Below are 14,322 nucleotides of genomic sequence, written 5' to 3' on the forward strand. Positions count from 1 at the left end.
TAGGGCTGTTCCAATCAAACTAGTTACTGGTGTGGCTGAGTCCTTGTCTTTCATGTGTATTCCGGTCTCAGTTCAAAATGAGCATGTGATTGCACGAAGAGTGAGGCAGAGCTGAAATGCCCCATCAGTGTGTAATGTATTTCTGTTTAATCCACAGGCATTTATAGCAACCAGAACAGAAAAGAAATATTTCTGGATTGGATTAAACTTTCAAGAGAAAGAGGGAAGATGGATGTGGCTTGGTGACTCCCAGTTAGAAGGGCACAGGCTGAGCTTGTGGGTGGATTTTTCTTTCTATAAATGTTAAGTTACATTAATATAAATGCAGATACAGTTCTGACCCCATAGCTCCCAGCTAATGAATTCCCAAAGCACAGAGCTAGTACTGTGATTGAAGGCACATATTTAGCTCCAGCTTAGATTTCAAAGTCTCCAGTATGACCTGTTCCACATATAGTCACAGTCTTCAGAAAGCAGTGGTGCTGGTGATGCTGCATGAAGGCCTGATCCTCAATTTCAAATCACTACATTCCATTGCTGCTTAGGCCCTGTCTATACGATCGTTTTGGGGCTATTTTGTATAAGTTTTGCTAGGTCTGTATAGCAGACCCATGAAAAACCTCTAGGGCTTGACTGTACTAAGGTTATGGCCACATTGTAACTTTAGTTAATTGATTGCCAATTTACTGAATTCAAGTTTGTCATAGGTTTCACCCCCACTCTGGACTTTAGAGTACAGATATGAGGACCTGCATGTGAACCCCTAAGCTGAATTACCAGCTTAGATCTGGTTTTGCTGCCACCACTCCCAAGTACTAACTCTCTTCCCTGGGTAGTCTTGAGAGACTTCTTTCACCAATTTCCTGGTGAACTTAACCCAAGGAGAATTTAACCATCCCCCCACCTTTCCCCCACCAATTCCTGGTGAGTCCAGATCCAATCCCCTTGGATCTTGACACAAGGAAAAAAATCAATCAGGTTCTTAAAAATAAGACTTTTTAATTAAAGAAAAGAAAGGTAAAGAAAACCCTCTGCGAGATAGCATACAAGCTGATCTCACAGACAACAGATTCAAAACACAGAGGATGTTCCCCTGGGCAAAAACATTAGTACACAAAAGAATACCCAATTTGATTATCCCCCTAATGCCAAGACAAGTTACAAAAAGAAAATAAACATAAACCTATTTATTTCCTTCCTTAATACTTACTACTCTGATAAGAGGCTGATTGCTTGATCTTTTCCACTCTGGCCAAAACTGAAACTGACCAAGACAAAGGGAACTTCCCTCCTTTATTTTGAAACATCCTGTCCCCCCCATTAGTTCCTCTGGTCAGGTATCAGCTAGGCTAGGTGAACTTCTTAACCCTTTACAGGTAAAAGAGCATTAACTCTTAACTATCTGTTTATGACAGTTACACAACTATACATGTTAGTGTAGACACTATACAAACATTTGTTCCTTCTGGTCTTGGTTCCCCCTATACTGAACTCTAAGAAAAAGTGTTTATGGAGTATCTACATCAGCATGTACCATCAAGCTAATTAATTGTTGATTAGAAATTATAGAAACAAAAGTACAGGACCAAACACTTCAGTCTAGACACAGTTCTAGTGTAACCATGTGGCACCAGAGGAAAAAGAAAAGTGATTTGTATTTGTGGAGTTTACCTTGGGGCTTCCATGTGGGAAGAAATCTTCACCCCTGTGACATCAACAGCAATGCAAAACTCCCATTGACTTCAGTGGAACCAGGATTTCACCCCTGAGGTTTGTTCTCTGCAGCTAAACGGGTGTAGTTACAACTGCACAAAGCAGCCTCCTCCCTAGACAGGACCTTACTTGGCATCTAAGTCAAGTTGATGATCCCTTTATTCTCTTCTTTGGAAATCAAGTGGCTTTGGGCAAGGCGAGAATACCCAAGCTGGGGGAATAAGGTGCACTGACACAGATCGAAGTGCAGTGGGCATTACAGGGGCACAGTTATGCAAATGGTTTATAAATGTACAAAAATAATATGTAACTTGAAAGAATTTTCAACCACATCTGGCAATGGCACTGACCTGAGTGCGTAGGGATTTTCTGTGTTCATATTTGACCAATGTATTATGTGGTCAGGGTCACCACAGTCCCACCAGCCTCAATTAGTGTCCTTCAAGTGAGGCCTGTAAGTACTTGAAAGTGACCCTGATGCTGCCTGCTGTTAGTAGAAGATCTCACTTGGACTCCAGGTTATGGCTCAAACCCACCCTGTATGAACCAGATGTTATTGGAGAGGGGGACAACTTGGGTTGACCCTCTGGTCTGTCATGCACATCAGACATTTGGATTCATGTAGCTGAAAACTCCTCTCTGCCCCGTCACTATTAAGACTCACCATTTCTCCTTTGTGCAATGGTTTTCCTCTTCTTGTTGGTAATGTTCATGGAAATGAGGACCTCTGAATTCCTCCTACCAGTGTCTGCTCTTCATGAATCCCTGGGAAAATCCCATTTGTCCAATCAAATGGATTGCAATGAGCCTGCATATGCCAGTCTAGCCGCATAAGAAAAAAAAATACACACACACACAAAAGTAAAAAACCCTGTTTCCCTCCTCCCAAACTCGGTTCCTGTCTTTTTATTCAGTACCAAATTCTGAGCTAACCTCTCAGTGAGCAGCTTTTGTTTTCTCTTTAGGGTGATGGTAAATGGAACTGGAGATGGCAAGAATTGTTCTGCTTTCAACAAGGAGAAGTTACACCCTGAGAAATGCCCGAATTTACACAGATGGATCTGCAAGAAAAATGCAACCACACTGGCTCCCTGGAACACCCCAGAACATGAGACACCATCCCTTGTAGGATGATGCTTTTTTTGTACTTTGTGATATTTTAATGTAAATAATCGTAAGAGCATTGCACCGCAACCATAGCATTCAGCAATCCTGTGTCAATTGTTCACTGGCTGCATTAGAGATAGGTTTGTATTGTAATCCCCTGTAGCTCCTGGTGTCCAAGGATAGACGATGTTTAGCAAAACTGATTATAATAATTGATGCACGATAAATAAACTAATAGCACATTCGATCTAGGGCAGTGCCTTTCCCCCCTTTCAGCTAGAGCAACCTCACCCCATTTTATTCACTTATTCACATTCCAAATGCTTTTTGTTTTAGGCCAATCCATTTCTCTTAAGATTTAATGCCAAATGACATGTACATAAATACGGAAATGCCTGTGAATATCTGCTCTGTATTAAGAAATGGCCCCTCTTTTTTTGCTTACTTTCAACTTTTGTATTATTAAGATTTTCAAGTAGAAACTCTTATGCAATGGAAGGTTATTTCCTGCCCCTTGGTTTAGCTGCATTAGTGGGAACCATTTTGATTCCTCTGACCAGCCGTGCCCAAAGATGACTTATGTGTACATTGTGAGTAAATGTCAATATTAATTAACTGGACAGGAAAAATACTATTCTAACACATGGGGAACTAAGGCACTTTGGCCCAGATCATAGAAGTGTAGGACTGGAAGCGACCTCAATAGGCCATCTACTCCTGTCCCCTGTACTCAAGGCAGGACTAAGGAATAACTAGACCAGGGGTTGGTAAATGGGAGTTGCGGGAAGCGAACCGCAGCCACTGGTTGCTGCGACAGACTGTGCCTGCGGACAGTCAATGTAAACAAAATGTCTCGCGGCCTGCCAGCGAATTACCCTGATGGGCCACATGCTGAAGATTGCCGACCCCTGAACTAGACCATTCTTGACAGGTGTTTGTTTAACCTCTTCTTGAAAGCCTCCAATAATAGACATTCCATAACCTCCTTAGGTAAACTACTCCTGTGCTTAGCTACCCGACAGTAAGTTAGTTTTTCCTAATGTCCATCCTAAACCTCTGCAGGGTTCCTGCTGCAGCCCATGCATCCCTAGGCAGAAGACAGGTTCCCTGCTGGTCATCCAGGATAGGGCCTCTGCTGCTGTACCTGGGAGGTGAAGGGGACCTCATGCTGCTGCCTCTGTGTCTCTACAAGGGATTGAGCCACCCCTCCACACACTCCAAATGGGTGAGACCACAGTGCAGAATCAGGGTCATTGGGGTGGAGCCATAAGGGCCCATGTCATAGGAAACCAATCTATCAGTGGTACCATATGAATGAACAAGGAGCGATGGTCACAAGTTGCAGTGGGGGAGATTTAGGTTGGATATTAGGAATCACTATTTCACTAGGAGAGTGGTGAAGCACTGGAATGGGTTACCTAGGGAGGTGGTGGAATCTCCTTTCTTCGAGGTTTTTAAGGTCAGGCTTGACAAAGCCCTGGCTGGGATGATTTAGTTGGGGATTGGTCCTGCTTTGAGCAGGGGGTTGGACTAGATGACCTCCTGAGGTCCCTTCCAAACCTGATATTCTATGATTCTATGATGCTGCTTGCTGTTAGTAGAAGATCACTGTTGGACTTCATGCCTGCCTGAAGCACATCTTCATGCTTCCAACAGTGTTATTGGTGAGCAGTATCACATTCAAACCAGGTACTGGGACTCACTGGCCAAAGGCTCCCTCCTCACCTTCTCACTATTGCAGCTTAGCAGTTCTGCTTTGTGCAAGATTTTTCTCTTCTACTAATAATGCTCTCGGGTATGGAGACCTCTGAATTCCTCCTGCCAGTGCCTGGGCTCCCAGATCCCTTGTGCACATCCCATCTGCAATGAGCCTGCAATGAGCCAACACATGGCAAAGCACCTAGAAAAAAATATAAAAAAGTTTACTCATCCCAAGCTCTGTATCTGTCTTTATATTTAATATCAAGTTCTGAGGCAATCTCTGTGAGAAGCTTTCATTTGCTCCTCAGAGTGGCAGTGTATGGAAGTGGAGATAAAAATGGGATTTTGGCTCCCAAATTGTTAAAAGTGAGTTTGAGCACTTAGGAGAATAAGGCTAATTGAAAGTCACTTGGATTCCATGTCCTGGCTCAGCCCCATCTGCAAGCTTCCAACCTGTGTGTACCAGTTATTAGAATAGTACCTACTGGGCTGAACCTCACAGCTATCATACAAACCAGGCACTGAGATTCATGTGGCTGAAGGCTCCTCCCACCTTTTCACTATTGCAGCTCAGCATTTTGCTCATTGATAGTTCTCCCAATTCTCACTGACAGTCAATAGTAGATAGGCACCCAACTTCATTAGACCCTTTGAAAATCCAAGCCTCAAAGTAGAAACCCCTTTACCTGCCATCACCCCAATAAAGCTGCTGCCACTGTTGAAGCCAAATCCCAATTAAGGGTTATGGTTTCTGCCAGGTCTGTTTTTCACAGAACTATTATGTTTCTGTTTTTTGTTGAGGAAGATTCATATATTCCAAGGCCAGAAGGGACCATTGTGATCATCTAGTCTGACCTCCTGTATAACTCAGGACATAGAACTTCCCAAAAAGAATTCCTAGAGCAGAGCTTTTAGAAACACATCTACGCTTGATTTAAAAATTCAGTGATGGAGAATCCACCATGACCCTCGGGAAATTGTTCCAATGGTTAATTACTCTCACCGTTAAAAATGTACAGGCAGAATTTGTCTAGCTTCAACTTCCAGCCATTGGGTCGTGTTATACCTGGTTCTGATAGATTGAAGAGCCTATTAGTAAATATTTATTCCCCATGTAGGTACTTTTAGACTGTAATCAAGTCACCCCTTAACCTTCTCTTTGTTAAGCTAATTTCATTGAGCTCCTTGAGCCTATCACTATAAGGCATGTTTTCTAATCCTTTATTTATTCTCATGGCTCTTCTCTGAACCCTCTCCAATTTATCAACATGCGTCTTGAATTGTGAGCACCAAAACTGGACATAGTATTCTAACAGTGGTTGCACCAGTGCCAAATACAGAGGTAGAATAACCTCTGTGCTCCTGAGATGAATGGTGTTAAACTGTGAAAAACAGTGTTTTCAATACATGCTTTCCCGATGTATTTTCCAGATTAGCTAAAAAGGAGAAAGACATTGTTGCTTTTAATAAATAACAGAATTAATTCCTACTGTTTTCAGGGCTGCAGTGCTACTATCCCTCGTTATAGATTGTCAGAATGACCTTTTATCAGGACTTTGATTGAAGGATTTTGCAGCCTCCCTGATGTTTAACCAGGGCTATACCCATACTAATAGACTTCATAGCTGTGCTACCAGTACAAATCCACCAGTGGTAGTGCAAGTGGAGGCTGTAGTAGACAATGTTTTTCCAAAGGCGAGGTGACATGGTGGTAAAAACACCTGAGCCCCAGTTACACAACAGCTTCCATTGTTGCTACCTAGTGGAACTGCACCAATGTCTAATTATAGTTTCAAAGTTTGCTAGTGTTGAAGTAGATGCATCCAGAATGTTCAGAGTTAGGCACTAAGGATGACTCACCCAACTCACTTGTGTAACTTTGATGACAAATGAGAGAGAAGTTGCTGTTTTTTCTTGTCAAACGAACCTATATAAATATTAAAGTTCCTTTTTACACCTGGAGTTACTAAGCTCCCATCTAAGGGTACGTCTACACTACGGGATTATTCCGAATTTACATAAACCGGTTTAACAAAACAGATTGTATAAAATCGAGTGTCCGCGGCCACACTAAACACATTAAATCGGTGGTGTGCGTCCACGGTCCGAGGCTAGCGTCGATTTCTGGAGCATTGCACTGTGGGTAGCTATTCCGTAGCTATCCCATAGTTCCCGCAGCCTCCCCCGCCCCTTGGCATTTCCGGGTTGAGATCCCAGTGCCTGATGCGGCAAAAATCATTGTCGCGGGTGGTTCTGGGTAAATGTCGTCAGTCACTCCTTCCGCTGGGAAAGCAACGGCAGACAAGCATTTCATGCCTTTTTTCCCTGGATTGCCCTGGCAGATGCCATAGCATGGCAATCATGGAGCCTGTTTCGCATTTTGTGACTGTCACCGTATGTGTACTAGGTGCCGCTCACAGAGGCGATTCAGCAGCGCTACACAGCAGCATGCTTTTGCTTTTGCATGATAGCAGAGGTGGTTATCAGCCATATTGTACCATCTACCATACCATAAATTGGTAATAAGATGATCGTGGCTACCAGTCCTTTTGCACTGTTCCATTTGCTGCTGTCATAAGTGCCCCTGGCTGCTCTTAGCCAGGGGTGCAAAAGCCAAAATTGGGAATGACTCCCTGAGTCAATCCCTCCTTTTTGGTATCTAAAAATAGAATCAGTCCTGCCTAGAATATGGGCAAGTGTACTAGAGAACCACTGTATCAGAGAACCAGAGAGCACAGCTTCTCTGTGTCAGATCCTGCATAGATTATGAGCTGTATGCTATTCACAGGGGGTGCTCCTGCAACAACCCCACCTGTTCATTCCATTCTTCCCCAGCCTTCCTGGGCTACCATAGCATTGTCCCCCCACTTGTGTGATGAAGTAATAAAGAATGCAGGAATACTTGTTAGTGAGAAATGAGTGGAAGGCAGCCTCCAGTTGCTATGATAGTCCACATAGGACATTAAGGAGTGTGGAGGAGAGGAGCCCAGCATCCTGCTGCTAGTCCAGGGGCAATTGAATCTTTTCTTTACACATGAAGGGTGGGGGCTGATGAAGCTCAGCCCCCTGTTGCTATGATGATGATGGTTATCAGCCATATTGTACCATCTACCAGGAAAAATTAGGGCCAGGCGCCCTTGATTGACCTGACGGATGCTAGTCAGCATGGTTACCAGTCCTTTTGCACTGCCCCATGTGCCAATAGGCTGATGATGACGATGGGTCTCAGTCTTATTGTACCATCAGCCACCCATGGCGGGGTGGGGAGCAAGGATGTTGGTGTTGAGTGCTGCACCATCGCATCTATCTGCAGCATTCAGTAAAGATAGGGTGACATGTAAAAGAGTCAAGACAGGATTGTTTTCCCTTTCACTTCTGGGGGTGGGTGGGGGGGTGCGTAAATTGCCTAGCTATGCCCTGACCCACCGCGGACACTGTTTTTGACCCTAGAAGCATTTGGAGCTCAGCCAAGAATGCAAATGCTTTTCAGAGAGACTGCAGGAACTGTGGGATAGCTTGAGTCCTCCAGTCCATGAGCGTCCATTTGATTCTTTGGCTTTCCGTTACGCTTGTCACGCAGCAGTGCGCTGAGTCCCTGCTATGGCATCTGTCTGGAGATATTTAAAAAATGATTTTGAATTTTGTCTTCTGTAACGGAGCACTGATAGAACAGATTTGCCTGCCCTTACAGCGATCACGTCTGCATCGTCCATGCTGGAGCTCTTTCTTTATTTTGATTTTTAACTGCATCACCACCCGTGCTGATCGGAGCTCCACGCTGGGCAAACAGGAAATATTCAAAAGTTCGCGGGGCTTTTCCTGTCTATCTGGCCACTGCATCCGAGTTCAGATTGCTGTCCAGAGCAGTCAGTGGTGCACTGTGGGATACCGCCCGGAGGCCAATACCGTCGATCTGCGGCCACACTAACCCCAATCCGATATGGTAATACCAATATTAGCGCTACTCCTCTCGTTAGGGAGGAGTACAGAAACCGGTTTAAAGAGCCCTTTATACCGATATAAAGGGCCTCTTAGTGTGGACGGGTGTGGCGTTAAATCGGTTTTACGCTCCTAAAACCGGTTTAAACGCATAGTGTAGACCAGGCTTAACTACCTAAAAGGCCCCCACAGAGTACAGCAAAAAACAAACCCTCTGCCAACACTCAATCTGCTCCTTATATTTAAGAGTATAAGTATGTAGTTGTTTTAGCTGCATGCAGGGCCGCCCAGAGGGGGGGGCAAAGGGGGCAATTTGCCCCGTGCCCCGGGCTCCGCAGGGGCCCCCAAGAGAACAGCGGAGGCTCCTGCCTCTGCCCCTCTCCTGGAGCCTCAGCGCATCAAGCGCCGAGTCTCCGCCGGGGCCCCTGAGCCCCGCCCAGAGCCGCGTCGTCAGGGGGCGGGGCTGGGAGCTCCGGGCTGAGCTCGGCTGCCTCCGCTCGGCGTGGAGCTCCCAGCCCCGCCCCCTCACCATGCGGCTCTGAGCGGGACGGAGCTCAGGCCCCGCCGGCCACACGCTGCGGCTGTTCCGGCGAGGCGCTGAGACTCCGGGTGAGGAGGGAGCCGGGGGTAAGAGGCTGGGGCCGGGGCGGGGGGGAAGCGGGACCCGCCACCGAAGCGCAGTCCGGTCTTCGGCGGCGGGGGGCCCTTCCATTCCGGGACCTGCCGCCGAAGTGCCCCGAAGACCCGCGGCGGGGACCCCCCCCCGCCGAATTACCGCCGAAGACCGGGCTGCACTTCAGCGGCGGGTCCCACTTCGGCGGTAATTTGGCGGCGGGGGGCTCCCGCTGCGGGTCTTCGGGGCACTTCGGCGGCGGGTCCCGGAACGGAAGGGGCCCCCCGCCGCCAAAGACCCCGGGCCCCCGGAATCCTCTGGGCGGCCCTGGCTGCATGCCCAGTTTGTTATTGACACACTTAATAGTTGTGTGATCAAAAAATATTGTTGTGATCTTTCCTATCTCTTAACAAGTTCTTGTTTAATTTAATACTTAATGAGATGTTTTACAAAATTAGGTACAGGTTTGGTATCTGGCCTTATTTCTGTAAAGTCACTTAGAAGGTTGTATTCTCTTTGAAAAAAAATTTTCACAATTGGAAAGGGGATATAACTATGGCAGCCCAGAACATTGTTCATGATGACTATCCTCCTCATCTCTCGTTGTTACTCACATCCCAACAAAATGTTTCCTCACTGCTTAGTCAGGGACAGATCAGCATACAGGCACAAGAGGCCGGTACCCAGGGCCGGGGGTCCTGAAGTGATGTGATAACATCAAAATCTCAGCTTTCATTAAAAAAAATTTCTAGCCCGCTTTGTTGTGAAGAAAATGTTGAAAATGTGACCTGAGTGTAGCTTATGGAGGGACATCTGCTTGAATCTACATCCAGCCTGTTGTGAATCACATCATGCAGATCTGTGGGGTGTTAATTACAAGACTCACTATTCCAGGAAATCCTGTCAACACCATCCCTGCAGAGGACTTGTGCAGGAGAAGAATTGTGCAATGGACTCAGCCACAAACCCGGGCACGTACACTGCGGGCCTCCTGCTGCTGCCCATGCATCCTTAGGCAGAAGACAGGTTCCCTGCTGGTCATCCAGGATAGGGTCTCTACTGCTGTGCCTAGGAGGTGAAGGGGACCTCATGCTGCTGCCTCTGTGTCTCCACAAGGGATTGAGCCACCCCTCCACACACTCCAAATGGGTGGGACCACAGCACAGAATCAGGGTCATTGGGGCGGAGCCATAAGGGCCCATGTCATAGGAAACCAAGGGCCCCAGATTGTTTTAGCCCAGTCTGCCTCTAACTATGGATCTTTCTGTTCTCTTTTCCATCTGTCTAGTCTACAATAATCCTTAACATTTTTAATTCTCCCAGTATTACTTTCCACCTCTATCTGTAAATGAGTCATTGCAATCTAACTCAGGAATTGAGTTGACCAGAAAACCCATATTCCCTTTTGAAGTTTTTCAACTGAAAAATGTTAGATTCTCTGCTGGGATTTTTAAAACAACAATACATTTAAAAAACAAATGATTTTTCTCATTTCCTTTCCACTTTAAATGGTTTGATGCAGGGGTCGGCAACCTTTCAGAAGTGGTGTGCCGAATCTTCATTTATTCACTCTAATTTAAGGTTTCACGTGCCAGTAATACATTTTTAGAAGGTCTCTTTCTATAAGTCTATAATATAGACTAAATTATTGCTGTATGTAAAGTAAATAAGGCTTTTAAAATGTTTAAGAAGCTTCAGTTAAAATTAAATTAAAATGCAGAGCCCCCCGGACTGGTGGCCAAGACCCGGGCAGTGTGAGTGCCACTGAAAACGAGCTCATGTGCTGCCTTCGGCACCCATGCCATAGGTTGCCTACCCCTGGTTTAATGTTTGGAAACCACAACCCCTTTCACACACTTCCTTAACATTTTCCAGTATAGGGAGAGTGGTTTAAAAAAAAAAGTGGGGGGTTGAGGGGGGGAATGAAACATATTTTTTGTTTTCCAGAACTAAAATACTCCAACAGCACAACATTTAAGTTAAAATGAAAGTGTTCATTTTGTTTTGAAATGTCAATTTGAAATGAATTTTTGTTTTTTTTAATTTTCTAGTTTGAAAATGGAAAAATGTTGATTTCAAAAGTTGCCTGTGGAAAAACTGGGTTTTCATAAAACCACATTATCCAATAGAAAAATGGTCAGATGATTTTGACCACCCCTGGTCTGGAAGTCTTTGCTCTCTAGTTGCCACCTTGCTGAAAAGCACATTCTTCTCCACCCCCATCCATTCCCCCCCACATCTCTGAAGAACACCACATAAAAATAATGACAGTGGCCATCACTGATTCCTTGAAGGGAAATGCTCACAAACATACCAGGTTGGGAGGAAGTGCCTTGCAGAATCAGTCCCCCTGGCTAGGGCCGGCTCTAGGTTTTTTGCCACCAAAAGCAAAAAAAAATTGTGGCTGCCCCTGTGGACGTCCGGTGTCGGGGCTCGGCCCTCTCAGGCGCAGCTGGGACCCAGAGCGCCTCACTACAGACAGCAGTAGGTCAGGGTCCAGACCCTTCAGCAGGGCATTGAGCGAACAAACAGTTTATAAGTCCCGGCCCTGGGCCAGGACAGGGCAATCAGCAGTTTAAAGCTCAGACCCTCAGGCAGGGGCAGAGCAAACAAACAGTAGCTCAGGGGCTCAGACCCTCAGGCCGGGGCAGAGCAAACAAACAGTACAGTACATAAGCCCAGGCCCTTGAGCAGGGCAGGGCAGCAAGTAGTTGACTAAGGTAAGTCCAGGCTCCTACACCTGAGTGTTGGGGTGAGGGGGAGACTGCCACCCGGGAATGGGGTGGCAGGGGGGACATAGGCCCACCCACTCCACTGCATCCCGGCCCGGGGCCCTAACAGCAGCAGTCAGTCAGCTGCTGTGTCAGTGGGGATCCTGGCCGCAACACACTGACATTGGCTCGGGGTCTGCTGCAGCCAGACTAGGGTCGGCTACCCCCGGGCCACTTCCAATCTCCCCCTCCATTGGTACCTGGGTATCCCCGGCGTAGTGTCCCACACCATGGGCTCCTCCGGGTACTGAGCGCTGGGTAAGCTGGGCTGCTCCTCAGGATACTGGGCAAGGGGAAGCTCAGGCAGCGCCTCTGGGCAGCGAGCCCAGGGCAGGCTCGGCCAGTCCTCCTCCGGGTAGCGAGCCCAGGGCAGGCCCGGCCCAGCGGGAGCTAGAGCACTAGTATCCGTCCTCTCTGGCAGCCAGTGGTCAACTGAGCGCTGGGGCTGGGCCTTTATACTTCCTGTCCCGCCCCTTGACTTCCGCAGGGCGGGAACAGGCAGCGGTGGCTCCGCCCACTGTGGCGTCCGTTCTGGCTCGGCCCTCTCAGGCACAGCTGGGACCCAGGCCGCCTCACTACAGCCCCCCATCCCAGCCCTGGGCTCCCCCCCCGTGCCCTCCTGCTGCCCCAGCCCTGGGCTCTTCCCCCCCCACCCACACCCCCTGCCGCCCCAGCGCTGGGCTTCCCCCCCCACCAGTGCCCCCCACACCTCCTGCCACCCCAGCCTTGGGCTCTCCCACCCTCCCATCTGCACCCTCCTTCCGCCGCAGCCCTGGGTCACTGGTAACTTGCTCCCAGGGCGGGTCATTCAGCAGGAATTTTGGATGTGCACAAAACACAGACAGGATTGGTTCCCATATGGTTACAGAGCTGCAGTAAAGTGGAACAATTTTCAGCTTGTGTGATTGGAGGATATCTGGATGCATATTATAAGACTGTCCTCCATAAATGAGGAAAAGTTGAGGTGCCTTTATTATTCTTTTGTTCCACTCTTTCTTTCTATGGGGAATTTGCCAATGCAATATCACTGTCTTCCTTTTAAACAAACAAACAAAAAGGCAATGGCTGTTGAAAATAGCAATTCCAGTCCTAATAACCACTGGGAAGCATTTCTTGCTCAAGTTTATCCTACTTTTTCTACAGCAAGTTACAGTGGATCAGTATATTTGATTTGAGAGAAATGAAGTAATAACTGCCCAAACTGAGCCTGAGCACTCATGAATTTGAGGTGTTCAAATCTGGAAGGCAGGTGCTGGGTGTGTGTGTGGGGAGGGGGGCCTGTGGGCTCCGCGGGGGAGCACGGCAGCATGTATGCAGCAGCGCGTCTGGAGCTGCATAGAGCCAGACACGCTGGTCTGAGTGTCACGGTAACGAGGCTGGGCAATTGGAGAAGGGGTAGGAGGTTCGGGGGGGGCAGTCAAGGGACAGGGAGCAGGGGGCGTTGGATGGGGCAGAGGTCCGGGGGGGCAGTCAGGGGACAGGCAGCAGTTGGATAGGCATGGGAGTCCCAGGGGTTTGTCAGGGGACAGGCAGGGGGTGGGGTCCTGGGGGGAAGTTGGGGGGGGTCTCAGGAGAGGGCAGTTGGGGACAAGGAGAAGGGAGGCTTAGATATGGGGTGGGGTCCTGTGGGTAGTTAGAGGCAGAGGTCCCAGGAGGGGGCAATCAGGGGACAAGGACCAATTGCGCTTAGATAGGGTGTGGGGTCCTGGGAGGGGGTGATCAGAGGACAGGGAGCGGGGGGGGGTTGGATGGTTTGGGGTTTCTGTGGGGGGCAGGCGGAGGGAGTGGATGGTGGCAGGATGGGGCTTCCCTCCCCGTGGAGTGTCCTGTTTTTTGAATATTAAAATATGGTATCCTTACCATTCACAACACGCTGCCGCATGAGGTCCCCCTCCTTCCTTTCCAGTTGGTAGCGGCCAAGGGAATGCTGGGAAATGTAGTTCTTTCCCTGCTCCAAGGCTGGCTCTATAGGCAGGAAGCTAACCAAGGAACTACAGCTCCCAGAGCCCCCTGTTGGTTCTCAGCTCCCATGCCGCCCCTGCAAATGGGCTGCCCCAAGCAGGTGCTTGCTTTGCTGGTGCCTAGAGCCGCCCCTGCCCCTGGCCACCAGGAGCAGTGTTCACTGGCTTTACAGGAAGCTCCATCTCTCAATCACATAAATTGTTAATGAAACAGCCTGAGAGAACAGAGACTGGAGACTTCACAAATGACCCCTTGACCCACAAAGCACCAAGTTTAAAATTTTGGCCCCACTGAAGTTAATGGGAGTTCCAAAGGGGCCAGGATTTCATCCCAATTTTATATGTTTCTGCACTGTTCACCAAAAGAGAAATGACATAATTAAAATAAAAGGTGCCACTCTCCATGTAAAAACAATTTCTTAGGCCAGCATTAAAATTCTCTATAGCTCTGGGACAAAGGGACAGTGCAACCCCCATCCTTTCATGTATTTATACCTGCTCCTGTATTTTTTCACTT

The 14,322-nt window shown here is 47.8% G+C and overlaps 1 protein-coding gene across 1 annotated transcript in view; it reads left to right on the forward strand.

Moving 5' to 3' along the window:
• LOC123355264 (killer cell lectin-like receptor subfamily F member 1) overlaps window positions 1–3,492 on the forward strand; it is a 46,082-nt gene extending 42,590 nt beyond the window's left edge. Inside the window, exons 6-7 of the mRNA XM_044997551.1 lie at window positions 158–276; window positions 2,679–3,492. Coding sequence (XP_044853486.1) covers window positions 158–276; window positions 2,679–2,847 — 288 coding nt within the window. The 3' untranslated portion in view covers window positions 2,848–3,492. The remainder of the gene's footprint in view (window positions 1–157; window positions 277–2,678) is intronic.
• Window positions 3,493–14,322: the final 10,830 nt, after the last annotated feature.

The sequence above is a fragment of the Mauremys mutica genome, chromosome 1 (genome assembly GCF_020497125.1).
Source record: "Mauremys mutica isolate MM-2020 ecotype Southern chromosome 1, ASM2049712v1, whole genome shotgun sequence".
NCBI classification, from domain to species: Eukaryota; Metazoa; Chordata; order Testudines; family Geoemydidae; genus Mauremys; species Mauremys mutica.